We start from the raw sequence: 20,349 nt of genomic DNA on the forward strand, positions 1-20,349 counted from the left end.
TTTTTACAGCTGGAAAAATCAAAACAAAACAAACATAATAAACGATGATGTTAAATGCTAAATGCTCTCCAGAGCAAGACTTGTAACACAGCTCAGAAGAAAGCCATCCCTTCATATTCAGGTGCCTCTCCACGCCATTTACTTGCTTTTATACTGTTTAGAAATAGAATTATCTCAATGGAAAAGCCATCTTCTGTAGCAGAAGATAACTTAGATCTTGGGCCAAATTCATTCCTGATGTAACTACTGTGACGCCAATGTGGATACACTTGAGAGGCATTTATTCCTTGTTTACTCCTTCAAATCTTCTGAGAATGAGAAATGACTGAATTAAATAACTTAATTTCTTTCAGTGTGCAAATTCCATAATCTCTCCTGGAAATTGTTCTAGTGGTGAGTCAAGCAATTCCTTATTAGACCCCATGGGACTTGGTGGAGGAAACAAAGGAAATAACAGAGTATGAACTGCCTTTTTTAAAAAGTACTTGAGAGACATGTTAACACATTCCATTTCATACTGCTGAAGAGGAAGAGAGGGTGAGTTTTGTTGAAGCCTTTGCAGCAACTGAGAAAGAAATCTCAGGGCAAAAGGTCTGATTCAATTAGAGGGACAGGTTTAAGAAAGATTATTTCCTGTCTCATACCGACCTTCTCTGATTGTGCCCACCATGGGTTCTGTGACCAATGTAAAACAATACTGAAAAATAAATCAAATCCCCCTCTATAAAGATTTACATGCACATAAGAAATTCTGGTCAATAGGAAAGAGACTACAGGAAATTATACTATATTTCTTTAAGTTCACAGCTACTAGAGGTCTTCCAGATGAAACTGAAGCTAAACTTATTGATCTGGGCAAATCATATCAGAGGTTGGTGAAATATAGGCAATGTGAGCTGAGTCAATAGGTGAAAATGGAGAGAAGAGTACGTGACCAAGAAGGAAAAGGGACATGTTTATGAAACTTGAAGATGGATCATGGTCATTGCCCTGGTGAGGAGCTGGGGATGCTTTCACTTTAGTGCAATTAGTGAAATTAGTGAAATGCATTAGTGCACTTCACATTTTGTACATTAGCTTCTCGCAGACAGTATGATGGAAAGGTTTTCTGCATCGAGGGGTTAGAAAGAGTTGTAATGGGGCATATATTGAGAGATAACCAACGTCCCACCCACACCAGCTCTACTACCAGCAAACTCAGGCCATATATGTTTAATCTAGGAAAAGAAGAGAAAGGAAAAGAAAGGGGAGGAAGAAAAGAAGTATACATGCTGCTCACAACTCTATATTAAATAAGCTAAAATATATTTCTCATAATATCCAAGTATGATGAAGTGTATATATATGTGTATATATTTATATAATAAAAACATAAACATCATTATGAGACCCTGGAGAGCAAAGGCCTTTCCAGTGTCTTAGATCCCTGAAATGGAGGAATGTGTTAGGTGCAGATGCACCTAGGAACTGGAGACAGGAAAGCCCTGAAAAATGAACTGCTGAGGTAGCAGCAAAAGAAACCCTTGACTGTGATAGCCTTTGAATCAGGTCCTTTGTGAACAAGCATGGTGGATTTATCTCTTCTTTTCTAAGGACTCGGAAATAGAGAAAAAAACATCAGGCAGTGATGAAAGCACTGAAGTTGCCATTGCTACTAGGCCACTTATGGCATAGGAAGGGTAATATCAGTTTCAATTACCAAGTATATAAGAATGCATCAAAGTTCCTAGATTGCTGGTTTAGTCACATCTCTCCATCATACCAGTATTGAAGATGATAGTTTTACATCAGATGTCATAGGAAGAAGTGGTATTTTGGGAAGAATGTGCATCTTGATCATATTTGAAAATAAAGTATTTTGAAGATCCTTATTTTTCTTCTGCTTACTTCTGTAAATGAGGACTTAATTCTAACAAAAGTCAAGGAGATTTGCCATGTATGAATCTCTCACAGACTGAGGAGTAATCATTTTGGAGATTTTAGATGTTTAGAAAGAAAAACTGCTGTGGTTAGATGGATTCGAAAAGAAATATAAAGGAGAACTGAGACAACTCAGTATGCTAATCCATCTCCCTCTCTTCTCAACAGAGGAGGTTAAAGTCCTGGTAGAAAACGGAATTGTTTTGTGATGCTGCTTGCAAAAGTGTGTGGGCAGGGGATTACACTTTACATATGAAATAATAAATTGCTATGAAAATTTCCATACATATCACTAGTATTCTCCTTGTGGTGCTACCTTGAACTTTGGAATAATCATGGGAAAATAGAAAACAAGGCTAAACTAAAATCTCGCAAAGGAAGTTTAGGAATTCTCTCTGTCTATGATATTCTTATTACCTAAGCAAAGGACTAGAAAATTATGCCATAGGACACAACTTTGCATTCATGAGACATACAGTAATCATCCATATACCTCTTGCTATTGGACTCATTGGATGGATTCTGGCTATTAGGGACTGTTTCAATGTAGGGATATTTTCAATGTCATACAAGTGTTTCAATGCCATACAAAATTGGGAACAGATTTCTTCATGTTGTTCTGAGCAGGGACTGACATTAAATTACTAAGAAGACAAAAAATTGACCCCTCTTGAGAAACCTAGCTAGATTTCAGGAAGTATTTATAGATGCAGGTATATATTCACAGAACTATAGAGTAGAGGTATATATTTATATATACCCTTAGATTAATCACAGCACAAGGATTAACCCTTTAGAATACATGTAGAAAAAAACACAGAAAGCACAAATTGCATCATTTATAACCCAGTCAGGAATCAGGAGTGATTGGCTGTTTTTAATTATACCCTTTGAACTTTATCAATTCTTTATCCTTGAAGAATAATAGGACACAAATGAGAGGTTCTGATATATCCCATATAAGGAAGATTAAGAAATAGTTCTATTCCCTGAAAGTACTGTATGTAATTTTGTTCCAACTTATTCAGTTACAATAACAATGGGTTCTATTTAAAAGTGGTTTGCAGGTTTGCAGAAAAGGGGTAAAATAATGTTAGTCATTTGGCTATATGACGAAAAAGCTGGAATCAATTAAAGTAGTTTTATGTCTTGGGAACAAAGATGAGGCATGTTCTCAAAATGTGTGTAAGAGTCTTTCAGTGCATTTCAATTAATTGTTTGTGGTCGTTATTCCTGTTTGACTTTGCTGGTGCCACATGGCTTGGTAGTCTTGTTACATATTCTAATGATCTTTTTTTTTTTTTTTTTTTTCTGTTCTGAAAAACTTCATTGTGCATTGTCTTCTATTTCCAGGATTTTCTGACACTAATCATACTACCTGCAGCTTTTCCCTTGTTCATAAACTGAAAATTATTCTAACACAGCCTTTTGTTTTGGTTTGTTTCTGTGCAGGCTGTGATTTGCTTTTCTGTAAAGAGAGTTAATCAATCAACTCTAGCAACTGTGCGAGCATGAAATTCCTGCCTTGATTATCAGAGATGTCAAGTTGCTACTGTGGAAAAGGCAGGTATTCAGGATGCCTGAAAATCAGACTCTTACTGCAATCAGAAAGGCAAGACTGTTGAACAGAGCATCTTCAGGTGCTTGTCTGAAAGACTCAGCTGTGTGTTCTTCAAGGGTGAAAATTGCACCATTGAACTTCAGACATGAGCCTTTACCTAGCAAAACTATCCGGTTTTGCTAGTTAAAAGGAAAGAAATAGAAGTATTGTGCAGAAACAAGGAAACAAGGACCCAGAAATAAAATAGGAAACTAAGCGAAACATTGTGCATCGTTGCACACACACCCTGGGTTTAATGTCTGGATATGCAAGATGAATGTCAGGATCTGTTGATCGACTGTATAAAGAGTTTAGACAGACCAGTCAGCTAACTCAGCCAATAAATTAGACATCTGAAATCTGGTGATGCAGTTATTCCCCAGAAACCCTTTTCTCCTCAATACAAAGCCTAATGCAGTTTACTTTGCTGGAACACAAAATGAAAATGCCTGTTGAAATCAGTGGGACTTGTAGGCTGAAAGATGACAGCAACAGAATTAAATCTAGAAGGTAATAAGAGCTGTTCCTGGTGCTGACCACACAGTTATCACAGGGCCTGTTTGTTGCAGTTATTTTGGTTAAAAAAAAATCAAAATTTTGTAAGAGTAATTGATCTTTTTGGAAAAAAAAACAAGCTGGCTGTGGCTATAAACACACTGTGGGCTGGGAGGCAAGTTGGTTGGACATTTTCATATGGCTGGAGGCTTACTTGTGTTAAAAGGGAAATGCCTCTAAAACACACATCTACATTATGGTGCAAGAGGCAGGTAATTATTTTAATTCATCATTAAGCATATAAGGCACAAGAGATTCAGCAAGCTGTCAAAATCATGAGTCATCATAGCATCCAGAAACAAAATGCAGAGAGGAGAAGAAGCTGGTAAAGCATTTTTTATTTAATTTAGTCCTGATCATTCTCAAGTCTGGGGGCTAGCTTACTAAATCTTTATTCTAAATTCTACTGTTTTCCTGCTGTCTGTCAGTAATAATGCATACACTTGGAAACAAAGGCAAACATGTAAAATAACTTGTAAACTGTTTGTTTGTAAAGTGTCTAATATTCCCTGTGAAATGCTGTGAAATGTGAACCACTACAGGTCAGGAATTTCACTTCATTAGGATATCAGATACAGACATCCTACTTATGAAATGAGCGAAATGATCAGATTAGCTTAAATTCATGTCAAAGATACATTGGTTGAATCACTTTTCTTTCCTCTTTTTCTTTTCTTTTTTCTTTTTCTTTTTTTTTTTTTTTTTGGCCTAAGAAGGGAGCCTACATGAAGAGCTTTAACTAGATATTCCAATATTCTGTTTTCAATCTGGTAACAGGTGTTGAGATGAGCTCCACCTTCACACTAAAGTATGGCTGCACAAAAGAATAATATATTTCTGTGGTGGAATTCATATTAGAAAGAAAAATCTATAGCCCTTCTCAGAACTCAGAAGCATAACACCTGAGATCCGTAGATCTTTTTATTATTATTATTATTATTTTCTAGTATAATATTTACAATTCTTCTGTCTAGGATGTAGTATACATTAAGCAATATGACTCAAGAAACCAAACATTATGTTCTTTAATGCAAATTCTACTCTTAAATAAAACTGTGAAATTGAGAGATCTTTCTGGTTTTCTTCTCCTATTTCTTCCATTTCACCCGAGAAACTCGAGGAAAGAATTGTACACTTTCTTTTCTTTTTTTTTTCTTTTTTTTTTTTTTTGCAAGAAGCAAATTGCCATGCACACTCTGAGTCAGTGGTCTCTAGTATGTATGTCTCTAATTAGCAGCTTTTGGGCAAAACTAAGTATGTCCCTCTTGCCACTCTCACCCTCCCTTGCCTAGAAGCTAAATAAATGAATATATAATGAATACTGGATGTGCGGTTCCTGATGTCTTGCTCATCTGCTGATGGAAAAGCCCCTGAAGTTCAGCACAGACTAGTCGCCTCCCCTTTTTGTATCTCTTCAGAGACATATAAAGGAGAAAGTCGTATGACGCATCGACATTTGGTGACCCAAAATGTAAGGATGCAGACAGTGATGCAGAATACAAACAACCTTGTGGAAAAGCAGGACCCAGATATAGAGTAAGGGCTCAAATACTGGTGTGCAAGGTGTTACTATCCATGCAAGCTTATTTGTATCTCTGCTCTTGAAGGCAAGCAAAACTGAATTATCTTATTTTTGCCATGCTAAGGAGAGGGCATGTCTGCTACTTAGCAGACTACTTAGCAGACTGAGTTGTTAATAAGTTGTTATACTGCTGTAGCTTGCTCACCTGTCTGAAGATGACTTAACTTACTGCTCTTGAGTCTTATTTTGCTGAGGAAAAATCAATATGCAAAATCTGTCAGGAGTCCAAATTCTTACACGTATTCAATCACATATATTATTGAGTAGGCAGTTTCACATAATGAAGCTCTTGGCTTAAGTTTGTAAGGGAGGTATATTAAGAAGTAGTGCATGTGTTTCAGAAGGAGTTGAAAAGAGAAATGAAATTGTGAAGTTGGGCAATTTTAGTTCCAGGTCACCTATATGTTAGTGCTTGCTGAAGTCTTATCAGGAAAAAAAAAAAAAAAAAAAAAAAAAAAAAAACTATTTCTCAGGTCTTTGGTTTAACCACATCTTATCCTCCACATCTTATCCTTGACTACTGTTTCCCAGGTAATCCTACAGTATGCACTAATGAGCAGAATGATTCCAAATATCCAAAGCCAGCACGTCTGCAAGTTCCTCCAGAAGTCCATACACTGGTGAAAAGGAAGAGGTTTTTAATAGTGTAAAGAAAATCTTCCAGTGAAGTAACTTACAGAAGCCACTGAGGTGACTTCCTCCTGCCTTTTTCCCATCACATTTGCTAATCTGCTACCAGTAGTCTAGATATAGGTAACCATTCCCATTAACAAAACAAACTGTAACCAACAAATGTATTTGCCAGAACAGGATTCATCTGGTCAATTGCTGTGTTTGAATAGTCTTCAAAACTTTTGTGGCAATAAATAGAAATATTGTCGCAATAAATAGAAATAGCCAATTCTAGAGAATAATGTTTCTCATCTGAAAGCAGACATCTGAAATAGCTCTGATGACTCATTCTCTCAAAAAACAACTTCTGTCTATTGATTGTGAAAGAAGCCTGGACAAAGTAGCCCAAATAAAAAGTCCTTCCATAAACTCGATTCTGGAGATAAACTTCCTCTGTCTCTCTGCAAATACATATATATTATTATCATTATTTTATTTTTTACATATTATTTATATTTTATCATTTATCTGTTTCTCAGTCTCACAAGAGGCACATAGTATCCTGGACAACAAGGTGCAGCCAGCTCACTTCCTGGGCTGTGCCATTGCTAAGTCTATTAAGTCTATTTCTAATGGCAGACCAGATTAAGAATCAAACAGAGACAAGGCAGAAGCGAAAGGTCACTGTTTTATGACTCTCCTTGTCATCTGGTGTAGATGGCTGGTAGGGATGGCAATTGCCATGTGCAAGTAAATGACCATGTGTATGAACATGTTTTCCTGGAGCAGGTCACTGACTGGAGCCCTGCTCCCCACACACACTCTGCTTCAAACTAACTTGTGCAATTTTTAAATCCATAGTCCTGCCAACTGATGAAAACTGATGTCATACATTAAGTCCCTGCTACACCTTCTCTAGTCCCTTCTGTGCTTTTTCCCAGCATGGAATCAGCAGAAAGACCAAAGGTCCAAACTGTCCTTACCATGTACAAGACACATCATTACATGTGGGGAACTACTGTAGGATGGAATGGGAATCAGCAGGTTTTATACAAATCCTTCACAGCACCAGAATGAAAATATCAGTAGAGCCTCAGCAGAGCCAAGAATCTGCCTTTCTGACTGTTTTGGTAGATCCTGTTTTGTTCCATGTCAGACTTTGTGAATCCATTAGCAACAGAAGCTGAAATATTATAGATGGGATCATATGGATTTATAACTTGTCTTTCAACTACTTAGCATATGCATTAGCATTTTCTCCATCCTTCTAGGCTTTTACAAGCTCATTCAGAGATCATAAATTACTGATGTACTGTCCTCTGAATAATTCTACTAGTGTAGCAAAACTAGCTTATAATTTTGTGGAAGGGTAGGCTTGTATGTGTATGATAATCCTGCAGTTTCTCTGCTAATTTATTGATTTACTTGTGCAAAGAAAGAGAGGTGTTTGGTGCCATTTGAGATGCAGTGGGATCTGGAGGGCATCTAACTGCTCTCCAGTTGTCACTCCAGATAGGCACAGATCTTCTGCAGCTCCTTGGTCAGGGTGTTCTCCATACCCTAATGAATCCACAGGGCTTAGAAGGCCTGGTCTGTTTGTCTGTATGCATCTGGATCAAGCCCTAAAGACTTTCCAAGAAGAGAGAAAGACTCCCCAAGAAGACTGAAAGAACACCTGGACCCCAACCTGTTGTCCTTACCATTTGCCCTATGTTAGAAGCCTCAGCATCAGCCAAGGTAATTTCTTGGTAAGCATGGAGCAAAGAAAAAAAAATGAATAAAAAAGTCCTTGGTTGAAGAACTTATTGGATACTAGAAGACAGTTAACAAGTAAAGTCTAGGGTTCATTTAGGATTTCTCTGAAACGTAGTCACTACCAGTGCAGAGAAATTCAGTCAATCCGTGTTGTCTTAGTGCGTGTTCCATTTGCAGAAATAAAGATCCTAGAAACCAGTCAACCTTGCCATTGATTCTAGCAAGAATCGAACTCACTTTCTCACTGCGGTGTTTATCTCAGTGAGACTAACAGGCTAAAGGAGCAATACTTTTGTCAGAAAAATAAAGCAGAGAACTGTAGAACATATCACAGAATAAAATAAAAGAAATAATAATAAAAAAATCCAGTTATCTGACAACTGATTCATTTTTCAGAAGTATAAGAAGCTTTTTAGGACCTTCATAAAAACACAGTTCGGATGATTAGGAACACTTTAATTCAGCACTGAAATAAATCTAATTCCGGAGCAGATGCAGCAGCTGCCTTATACACAGGATGCTGCGCCGGCACATAATTTGGAAGAGGCTGCAAGGATCTGATTAAAATGATATACGGTCACACAGCTATAGTGATGAAATGTTAATGATCTTTTTAATTATTTTCTTCTGGTGCAACACTTTAGGCTTTGCAAAAAGCTTGATGACTAAGTGGTCACAGAGTCCAGCAATCAGCAAACCAGCGATCACTGATAGCTCACCAAAGCACCACCATGGCCATCACTCACTCCATTGACTAAGTTTTGCTGACACTCATGGTTCATTTTGTCACCTGCGGTGACCCAGTAAATATTTCAAGAACACAATGCTCACAATTACAGCTCAGGGTAACATGAATGCAAACAGTCTCCCTGTCCAACCAGCTCGCAGGTAAAATCCATCCCAAATGATCCTACTCCACTTTCCATTTGAAAAAAAAAAAATAGCCATCAAAAAGCATATGGGGAAAAATCCTTATTGATGTATACTGTAAAGAAGCTGTCCCTATTTATCTTGAACCAGCTTCTTGCTGCACATTGTGTATGCTACACAGCAGAAGGTAAGACAAGGCTCCTTGATTTTATTTAATGCTGGACAAAAAAAGAGACGTGGTGTGGTTTAATGAACTAACTGTCACCATAGAAACAAGGAACTCAAAAGTGGAGCTGTGTAAATAATTGATATTTTGTTTCAATGACTAAACCAAAAAAAAAGAAAAAAGGAAAAGAAAAAAAAATCCATTCAATTTAGTAAGATCTTTTAAACTGACATGAAATAAAGCGTGTTGGACAGACAGAAAGTTTTATTTTTAGCTTTCAATTTTTATGTGAAAAAAAATATTTTATTTTTAGCTCCAAATACATTTAATTAGTAATACTTCTGAAGGGAAACAATGTTCCATACAGGAATGCCAATACATCTTTCCCTCCCCCCCCCCCAAATGTGTTAGTGAGTATTTTTCAACCTGACACTGCATTTTTCAGTAAATATGCTGTTGGCATAAAAATACTTTTATTCAGTTCCATTCCCAGAAACTAATATTACATGGGCCAATATCTTTCCAACTTGTGTGGAAAAAATCCATTCCACCTTTTATTTTCTTTTTAATCATATTCCTTCATTACTGAAGAACTACCCAGCAGTTCTGGGGAATGTTAAAGTAATACCTTTGACAGAGCCAGGTAGAAATTATTTTATGTGTATAATGGAATGGGAATAGTCTATCATCTCACACACATGCTTAGTTGAATGTTAATTTCAAAGCTGCAGGTAGAAACATATTATATTTTAATACCTGCAGCTTCTTCCATTCCAATCTCAGTGGAAGTCCAACAAATACTAGGAAGATGACTGAACCTTTGCAAAGCTTGCAAAGGAGGGACTACTCACTTAAACTACTACAATGCTGCTGTCTGTGTTGGAAGAACATATTTCTGTTGCCCAAGTAGCTAACAGAAATTTCTGCAGTAATTCTGTAGAAATTACAGCAATTCTTACATCCTTTCTCTAAGTCATCTTAACTGACCCTTCCCAATTTGGTGATCATCTCACCTAAGTTAAACAGAAGCACCATGCTTGTTTTCCTGCTTTCCTCCAGGGTCAGCAGGGAGAAAAAGACTATTCCAGAGAACAAATTGCCCCACTTATGTCAGCAGTCCATGCTAGTTTGAGAGGAGTAGCCATAAGCAAGGGCCTTCACTGGCTATTTAGTCTTAGTTAAAATTAGACATCTGACTTTTTAGTCACTAAAATGAAGTAAGACAAATCGCATCAAAACAGCGATAAACAGTGACAAAACAGTGGATAAAAAATATATATATACTAGAATTTGGGGCTGGGATTCTGGAAAGACACCAAAGTATATCTAATGTAGTAAATTCGTGCCAGAATATTTTTCATCCAGTGGAAGTTTGCCCAGTCTGTAGCAGACACTGGCGAGAAACTTTTCTGCAGACCATTCCGAACTAGCTTATCCATGATGCAAAGCCCTTTCTATCTTGCACCAAAGTTGATCCCACTACCAGGCTTTCATCTTCCCTACTACGACTGAACTTACAGTAGGCCTGCAAAATCCCTTTTAACTTTTGTCACTCCCCTTAGGAATACGATTGCTTTTTTTTTTTTTTTTTTTTTTTTTTCTGGAATACTGATTTCTAGCACAGTTTGCTTCAGGCTGCTGAACTGTGAAGGTTCTATTCATTCCAGTGCCACCCCACTATTACCAGTAGGATTCATATCCACTGCTTCATCCATCCATGAGGTAGACTTCTACATCTGACCTACTTCTAAACTGCCTTTGGACAGTGGAGAGAAATATGCACTTCTAGATTCGTATCAATATAAGTTGTATCACTAAAATAGGACAAATGAATCACTTGTAAATAATTACTTCCTTTGACCATAAACACACTCTGAATAATTAGCATTAATAAAGGCCTCTATACTATACACAATCAGAATGAGTGACACGAACCCATCCATTGTATCTGACTATCAGACTTTTAAAAGGTCTATTGACATAAGGCATTCAGAAAAGATCTAAAGAAAGAGTCTTTGAGTCTTGAGTGAATTGAGTCCAGAGAAATATCTGGAAAAAATCAGTGAAACTTTTTATTTCATTTGTATAAAAAGGTATAAAACATGATCACAATTATTGAGAGTTACTCAGGTATCTTGTTCAGATGGAGATCTCTGTAAGAAAGTTATTTAAAATGAGCACAAGTCCTCTGATTTTGAGTGATCCCTCAATTCTACCTTGGAATTTCTGCTTGTTTCTACCATCTTTAAATGTTGCAGCAGACAATCTATGCAGTATTGTGTAGAGAAATCCAGCAACAGAAAAATCATCTTTGACCTAAGGCAGTCCAGAGTCATCTAGATCAGTATCCTGCCTCAGATAAGAGCCAGGCAGAGAAGACAGAGGCATATTCCCTTAGTCATACCCTCCCAGGTCCTAGTGATTAAATAGCTTTTAAAAGATGAGTGTGAGAAGACGGATCATAGTCCTACTGTTCCCATGTAGAGCTGCAGCAACATGGGAGACACAAGCACACACAAGGACAGGCGTATAATGAAATAAATTCTTCCCAGGGCTGTCGAGGGACATAAGAACAGATAACTAAAAGGCTGTGAAATAACAGGAGACTGAGGAGGGATGCGACAAAAATCTAAAACTAAGAAACTGTGCTCTGTCATCACAGGAAGAAGAAAACGCTTCTCAAAGTCCTGCTGTGATTTTCTCTCTCCTTGCATTACCATCATTACCTCCTAAGTGCCACCTCCTACACCTTCTGGCACCCATATCAGTTTCTTTCTTGTAGCTTTATATCAATGGGGTACTTCTTGATAGAGTTTCCCTCTTAAAAAAGATTACTGTATCCCTCCAAATACTTATTTCATTTGTATTTCTTTACTTGGCTGGCAATATTTTATTTTCCTTCAAAATATTTCAGGGAAAGGGTTGGGGGAATGGAACTAGCCATCCAGGTATGAATCTGCAGGATGCTAAACACCAGTCTGTCTTTGGGAGTCATCACTCAAGGAATCCTTGCCTGGAAAAAGAGGTTTGCACAAGTGTAAATAGCTCCACTGCAGTTAAATAGATGGATGGGTTAAAATATCCAGAATCTAGCATCTACATTTAAAAATATCCCATGATAATAGTCATGATCCAGATTTTCTCAGGTAACTTAGACCCTTAGCATGACAGTATTATACAGCCAAATTACATAGCAACCCATGCTGTGTAAACCATCTCCACCCCATGCCCAAAAAAAAAAAAAAAAAAAAAAAGAGCATGCATACCCACATCAGTACATCACACACACATCAGCAGCGGACTTTAATGATTATCTGGTGGCATAAAAAGCCTCAAGGAGAGTTGAGGGTTAGAAGAGGACAGCTGACAGCTAGAAGAGGTTCCAGATGGAACTCAGTGCATATGTACACTAGAATAAGGAGAAAAACTGAAGCAAAGAGATACTATTGAAGAAATAACCTGCTCCCCTGTCTTGTTAAGAGTTGAACTTGAAGTAATAATTCCCTTCCTTTCTTTCTCTTCTCTCTTCAACATTCATTATTTTCCTTTGTCATTGGAGTTCCTTCTCCAGAGCAAAAAAGTCAGACTCTGGGTCCTACTTAGATTTCATTTTCTTAAAAAATCTCTTTTCCATACAGGCTTTGATGGTTGGGAAGGATGCAGGTGATGGTTGGGAGGGGAGGAAGACATAGGGAGCCCTTATTTCTTTTCTTATAAATTCTCCTGAAGAAGTTTAAAGCATTTAAGAGGAAAAAGACATGATGAAGCTCACATAAACTAATAGAAAATCTCAAGGCAATCATTGTTTCTAAAGCATTATAGGCACTGCACAGCAGCAGAGCCAGAGAAAACTACTGTGAAGAATAAAACAGTAACGAACATAACACCTGGGGATGGCAGCCTGAGGGTGAAGGAAAGTGGAGAACATCAGAGCTCTAGTCTGCTTCAGTAGACTGTCTACTTTCCATAAAACAGTGCTAGTCTTGCTCTTAAAGACTCGTAGTTACAGATGCAGCATCAACATCATGCTTGTGCTGGACCTCACCCAGAGGAGCGCTAGGGAACCCTTTAGTTGATGTTTGTGTTCACAGATGTTGAACACAGCAAGGGGGCAAAGCAAAGGGAGAACGGTTGAGTTAATGCAGAAGATGGGAACCCATAAGATTTCCTTCCATTTTTAATTTCAAAGCACACTGCTTTCTGTACAGTGCTTTTAGCTGGAAGAAATATCAGTGAGGAAGACCACGTTTCTAAACAGGACCAGAGAACCTACTATTTTTACTTCTGTGCAATGCGGGTACCTTGGAGTAGGATTCATGATCTGCAATGCTAGGTACTACAGAAAAAGAAACCACAAATGTGTTGAAGTTCTAGACTTAAGTTTCATACAGGGTCATTTGATCTAGTGTCACCTGAAAAAAAATAAAATGTAGTTGCCTTGCCTACTGAGATTTCTGTACTTCAGTGATGTGCCATTTTTCTAAAGGCACAATAACTTGTGCATGTGCCTGAGTCTCCATATTCTCCCTAAAACTTCATCCTATTATGTGTCCTGCAGCCCGTCTGAGGAGTGAATGAAATCCTCGGTGAATGAAATCCTCACTGAATGTACATATCAAATTATCTATGTGATTTTTCACTGAGAGGTAGTCAAAAGGAGGAAGAAGTAATTTTATTCTCCTCCTTGTTCTTGAATAAACAGAAGAAAAATAGCTTTTCTGGACAAGGTGGAAACTGAGAAGGATCGACACATTGTAAGTACAGCTGCCTTAATGTATGGGCACTTATCATCTCTTCTGAGAGTTTAAGAAGCAAACTTCTCCAAATAGTGCTTGGTAACTTATTGTTATTTTAGAAGTCAGTCTGACCTGTGATAAGTAGTGCTCCATTCCACTAACACACCCAGGAGATGGGTCTATGCAGTTCAGTCTAATAGAGATGACAGGCAATACATATAAAATATGTTTACAAAATTTAAAAATCAAAAAACAAAAACAAGTGTGGAAAAAGAGAAAAGAAGAGGGTCAAAGGAATAAAGTTGCTTTTATACAAGAAATATGCTAGAAATCTTCCAATGGTTCTGAACTTCTTCTGTGCTTGAGCTATTCTCTTTCATTTGGAACAGACAAGGGGGAAGGCTGTCTCTGAATAGTCCCCCAACTATCAAAATAAATGGGGCTACTAAATAACATAATTATTTAGTCATAAATAACAAACCAGCTGTTAGAATGGCCTCCTTAGACCTTGGAAAAAATGTTGAATTCTTGAGTCAAAATAATAATCATGGCATAATCCTCAGAAGCATGCATCATGATCAGATTCTGACATCATCCTATGGGGGAGAAACTGTTTTCCTCCTTCTGTTCTTGCTTATGACACTTTTGGGTGGAAGGAAAATCTGGAAAAGAGGATCTCCGAAGCACAGGAGCACCCCTTGGGCAGAAATGTACTGCCTGAAGTACATGTTCTCCTCAGTTCTACCAAACCATGGGGCTTATTTGCTAGAAACTGGCAGAGCAGAGCAAAGATGAGCTGATGTAGGAGCTGAACACCAGGACTCTGATGGGAATATTCCTGGCAGTTCAAATGGAGGAATCGCTTGTTGTGTAGGATGCTCTAGAGTAGCACAAATTTCTGCACCTTTCCCTCTTTTGATCCTGGATTAGAATACACAACCCAGAAAGAAGGACAGATGCTTCTCTTCTTTTCCCTCACACCTACTGCAATTTATCCACAGTTCTCTGAAGTTTTACCAGTTAAAGTCACAGTACAAGCAGTTTGGACAAGATTCAGAAAGTGGATTTCCAATTAATTTCTTTGTCATTCTTTGACCTTCTCTCATTTGGTGTTGGCCACATGCCGTTCTTGCTGCAGTCCACGGAAAATGAAACAGGATATTAAACTATTAATTTCTTCTTTGCTTGCTGCCTCAGTTTCTTATCTCAGCAATAACACAGCTACTTCTTATCAAGATTACAGTTTCCAGAATGTTAAGCCCTGTAAAGTTCTTCAAACCATGTGAAAGAGTGGCACAAATTGTTGCTCAGATGGAGAAGGGGATAGAGCAATTGCTGTTTCAGAAGAGACAAATGATGTACTTGGTCTTATGTCCAGTTCCTGACAGCTGCAGCCAACTGGACCAGAAGAATGCAAAAACTCTATCAGGATCTTCCCAGGCACATCTATATGTATATATATTTTAATTAGTCTTATTGATATACCTTACTGTATCACGTTGCATAAGTCAACTCCTTACCTTAAATAGTAACCAGCAATTTCCCTGGTACACACCCATGTGTTGATTCATTGCCCTTACAATGTCTCTTTAAGTTAACTGCAATATTACATATTTCAATAAGCTTTTTGTGCTGATATTACTTGAATCCCATGCTTTCAACCAGGATAAGTTTAGAAAACATCAATTCAATGTGCACGTGTCAATCCGGGCTGACACTCACCAGGAGCAGAGTCATTGAGAGGGTTCAGAGCAGCTGCCCTTCGTATCTTCTCCAGACAAGTCTCTTGCTCCTTTTTAATGATGCAGTTGGAGTGAGTTGCTGTGACCTGACATGTGAAGAAAGGACAATTACAAATTTGAAATAGTTGGGGAGTTTATGAAGATATATTAGCAAGCTCTGAGGTCCTGAAAGAGAAAAATCCTCAGAAGGGAAGAGGAAACTACAAAGGATTCCTTATCTTGCTCAAAAGACTTTGGGCTAAACTGTGCTCATAAGTTTTTTTGTATTGCTCTATCTGTAAAAAGTATAATTTCCAGTGTGTTTGCTTTCTTTTATCACAGTTCTTCCTCTTATAAGGCTCAAAGGAAAGAAATCATTCAAAGAGGAATCAAGAATTAATTGAGACTCAGTTTGGACTTCCATCAATTTCTAATGAGTTTTGGGCATTACTTTTACCTCTCTCTCAGGACTCAAAGCTAAATTAAAAGCTCTTTCTCTCAATCTTTCACCATGACCACTTCTTAATGGTTTCTTCTTCCTTTCTTCATAGTGAATACAAAGCAGCTTTCTTGTCAAAAGAGAATGCAATGCCAATTAAATTGAGATGACTTGACCCAAAGCTCTCTTTTTTTTTTTTTTTTTTAATCTTTATAACCTTAAGGTAGTCCACTACAAGAAAGAAAGAAAAACAAAACAAACAAACAAAAAGTACAGAAAAATGAGCCTATAAGAGGAATGTTGTGGCCAACAGAATGCAAGCAATCTCTAAGCAGCTACAAAATAAGAACGGAACCTGTTCTCAGAAATCAATCTGATCCTTATTTAAAGGAAATAAATATAATCTCAGATTTCACTAGATCAATTTAAAAGGACAATGCAAAGGTTCAAAACACACTCTGAAAACCCCCAAGAAAATCAGTGCATGTGTTGAAGGTGAGATAGGCAATCCTTGCTCACTGCAAGCAATTTTCCCCTGCTGCATATTTCCCATATCCTATACAGAGTGAAGATCTCTCTTGAAGATCATCACTCTTGAGGATGGACAACTACAGAGGTTGTATATCTCCCAAGTGGTCGTTTTCCCTCACTTGTTAAGTAAGTGTGATGGGACAAACAAACAAATTAATACCTGAACTCAATCTACTAGTACTTCAGGTTATTTGGGAGACTTCATCCATATAGGTCAATCTTACTTCCTAGCAGAGTGTGATACTTTTTAGCATATGATGGGGGAATCCATTTGCATTGCTAAGCATCGACCTGCCACTACACACTTCACACCCACTTAGAACAGATCCGAAGACACATATCATCCTGGTTTGGTGATGCTTGTGTTCTGCATGCTAGGAAGGAGAGCCATCTGCACATGTTTGACATTATGACAGTTGTGAACTGCCATCCCTACTTGTATTTCAAAGACAGAGAGGACTTCGGAATGAGCCTCTCCAGGAAAGCTTCACTCTCCATCTGCAGAAATCCATAAGGATTCACAGTTTCACCTCAAAGAGCCAGAGCCATTTTTAAGTGCTGTTCTTCCCAGAAATAAGTATCAGCAGTTTTCTCAGTGGGATTGATCAGACATAACCATTTTAGGTTTGTTTGTCTTCAAAACAAACCATGTGCTGTCCTAAGGGCTCTCAAGGGCTAGGAAAATACATATTGTCACAAATCTCTGGAATCTCCCAGGAAAACAAAGCCCTTGGCTATATCATCCCATAAATCTCACGGAAAACTGGTCAAACTGGCCAACATTCAAATTCTGAGAATTTATTAAGAAAAAAAAAAAGAGAGAAAAGAGAAATAGCAAATAAATAAGGCTTGTGCTGCCAATACTGGTTCAGTCCTTATACTTGCCCAGTCCCAAATGGGATGTCTTTTATGAACTGAGTGTAGGAACATACCAGTCTCTATGGTGTACAGCATGTGTAGGTTACAAAAGTTGTCCTTTTATATTTGCCAAGTCTAAGCAGGTAAGTTAAAAATAAACTAAAGGAAATGTTTCTTCACATGGTTATTTTTTACCTGTGGGACTCTTTCAAACTTGATATTGTGGATGTTAGATGCTTCTAGGACTTTTATGGATATAAAGTCCATCAAAGGATACTTAGAAAAAAAAAAAAAGAACTAACTACTGATGTCCTCTGGGGTAGTCATAGACCTTTAAAATACTCAGTTTAGATTCAGTTTACAGTCAAAGGGCAAAAGAATGTGATTTATCCTGCCTATTTTAGTCATCTTTGTTAGTGTAAGGTAAGTCATAGACAGGATTTGCCTGACTATAAAGAGAACCTACATTGAATAGCTCAGATTTTATTGTTTTCATTATAAACAGCTGTGTTTAGTCAGATGAATGGTCTGGTCCAGGAGGTATTTAAGATGCAATGCTGAAGGTGAAGAGGGAGGACTGCAGTGATATGCTCCACCTGCTCCTGTAGCTTTTCCAAAGCTATTGATCTTGGCAGGATGCTTTGATGTCACCCTCTATAACCATCTTTATGCTGTTTCATAGCACTTTCCCTCAACACTCTTCCACCCATATTTTTAATGTTACTCCCTTTGTTATGGACTGAACATAGAGTTTTTGTGCCTGCAGCTGCTGAGTCCATCTCTAACAACTGAACAGCAGAGCACAGTTCAAATGGAAGTGTAATCACAATCCTTCACGGCCTCCTGATTTTGTTTCTTTTGCCTCAAGGACATTTGCAGATTTCTGAATTCAGTAGAGACAGTCTGGTTTCGGTTTCCAGGAAGATATCAGTGATATGTGCAGTTAAAGAATACTTTGACACATACTAGAAACCCGGTGGGAATTGCATGCAATTCATATATTTTATATTATTATTACTCCCAAAGGACTGAAGGAGTTTGACTCACAGCAATTCTGAAAATCTAATATTTATATAGATACCACAAAATCAATCAAAAGATAGTCAATCCTAAAGCACAGGAGCCTTGAATCTAAAAACATTGAAGAATAAAATTCCGGCAAACATATTCAGATGAATTCTTTAAAACTACAAATGCAACAAATGCTTTTGCAACTGTAAGAGTATAAAAAAAGACAAATGCAACTACTAAAGATACCCTAAATATGCAAAAATTTGACAGCTTTTCTTTTTCTTCATTTATTTATATTAAGGTCATTATTTTAGAAATAAACTGACACGTGCTGTGCATAGCTTATGTTCGCTTGAAATTATAGCAATATTAATTCCAATCACATTTGCAATCTAAATATATTGTCTCACACATAGTCTCAAGACACTGCTTTATTGTAAGCTGTTCTATTAATAAAGCCACTGTTAGTATATAAAACTGAGCAAGCACCAGGTTAATGCCCCTGTCCAGGTCCAGACCTAACCTAGTCAGATTTGCAAACTGGAAAAGCAAATTTGAGGGTCACTAGCTCAAGCAAGACCTTCCAATCCTCAGAGGAAGAAATCAGGTAGGGGGAAATTTTCCACTCTCTGGATATCTTGGACACTGCATGGCATCCCTAATGGCAAAAGGCATGTAAATTTTGGTACTTGAGTCATTTTCCCAGTTACATCAAGTGGACACAGGTCTCCTCAATGTAAAACCAAGGCCTTGTCTGTGAATGGGAACTTCATCCTTGTGTCACTGTCAGAGAGGAAGGATTTCTTCCTGTACACAGGAAGAAATGTTCAAGTGGCTGGGAGGATATGAAAGATTTTTGAGATGTCAAAAGCTGTGAACTGAAAATGGTCTCAGCATTATCCAAACTGATTTGGGCCAATAGTTAAAAAAAAAAAAAAAATCCCCTAAAGTCTAGATTGGAAACCTGAGCCTTCAGACTACATATATTCATTTAAAATATATTGTTCTTTTCATTTTACTCTCTTTAGGGAAATCTGCATTTTGTAAAAAACATGACTCAACTCCATGAGTTTACCCCAGTGGAACTGCAGAAGTGAGAGAAGTTACCAGTGCTCTTGAGAAACTCCAGGTTTAGGCAATTGGTTTGGAAGAATAGTCCAAACATATTTGGCATTTTCATTTCTACAAAGACCTGATCCAATATCGTATTTTAATACCATTAGTTGACCTTTCATCCTTCATGTTTCCATATTCTACCTGTAAAGACCTTATTCAGATTAATGAAAAATGAATATATCCATTCCACAGAGGATGTGTCTGTTTGGGCATCATATTAATAAAGAAAAGCACAATGAAATACAGACAGGAAGAAACAAAGAAACCAAAAAACCCTTTACTAAGTCCTTCATAGACAGTTTTTTACATCAACATAAGCTATAAAGATAAACAGATTCTGATTCATCTGTTGTCAAAGTGTTGTCTCTAAGGTAATATGAGAAAAGATTTTAATCCATCAGGTTTATCAGCTCACCCACTTCACAGTGGATTGCACTTGTTACCAATTCCATCATGGTTGGATATCATTTTTTAAAAGTTAGCTTAAAATAAAATAAAACAAAATAAAATAAAATAAAATATTCCATAGTATGAGGGAATTATAGAAAGGAAACGTACTTTGCAATGGGAACATTACTGGATTTTATCCCTATTCCTACTAGGCAATGATTCAACAGGTCAAACTATGGCCAAAGCTTGCAAATCATCCTGTTAAAATTATAGTTCTTTGGGAAGGAGCTCTGGTTATCTGGATTTTTTTCAGAATTTATTTACATCATTCCTAGTCCCCACAACACTGGCTTGGCATTAAATAAATTGTTGTCTCCAGGAAGGCCTTACGTTGTTACTTGATTGCGTTTTTGTCTGCCTGCCTAAATGACATCCAAACTACTGCAATTTCAAAGCACTCGAGACGAAGCGAAAGGGTAAAGTGATT

The 20,349-nt window shown here is 37.5% G+C and overlaps 1 protein-coding gene across 6 annotated transcripts in view; it reads right to left on the minus strand.

The window, feature by feature from the left end:
- ADCYAP1R1 (ADCYAP receptor type I) overlaps positions 1 to 20,349 on the minus strand; it is a 94,181-nt gene that overhangs the window by 56,567 nt on the left and 17,265 nt on the right. For all 6 annotated transcript variants that reach the window (XM_088534792.1, XM_088534791.1, XM_088534790.1 and 3 more), the window contains exon 2: positions 15,519 to 15,624. In XM_088534792.1, coding sequence (XP_088390918.1) covers positions 15,519 to 15,624 — 106 coding nt within the window. The remainder of the gene's footprint in view (positions 1 to 15,518; positions 15,625 to 20,349) is intronic.

Source organism: Tinamus guttatus, unplaced genomic scaffold (genome assembly GCF_059628265.1).
Source record: "Tinamus guttatus ecotype Peru unplaced genomic scaffold, ASM5962826v1 Tinamus_guttatus_pri_ptg000599l, whole genome shotgun sequence".
Classification (NCBI taxonomy): domain Eukaryota; kingdom Metazoa; phylum Chordata; class Aves; order Tinamiformes; family Tinamidae; genus Tinamus; species Tinamus guttatus.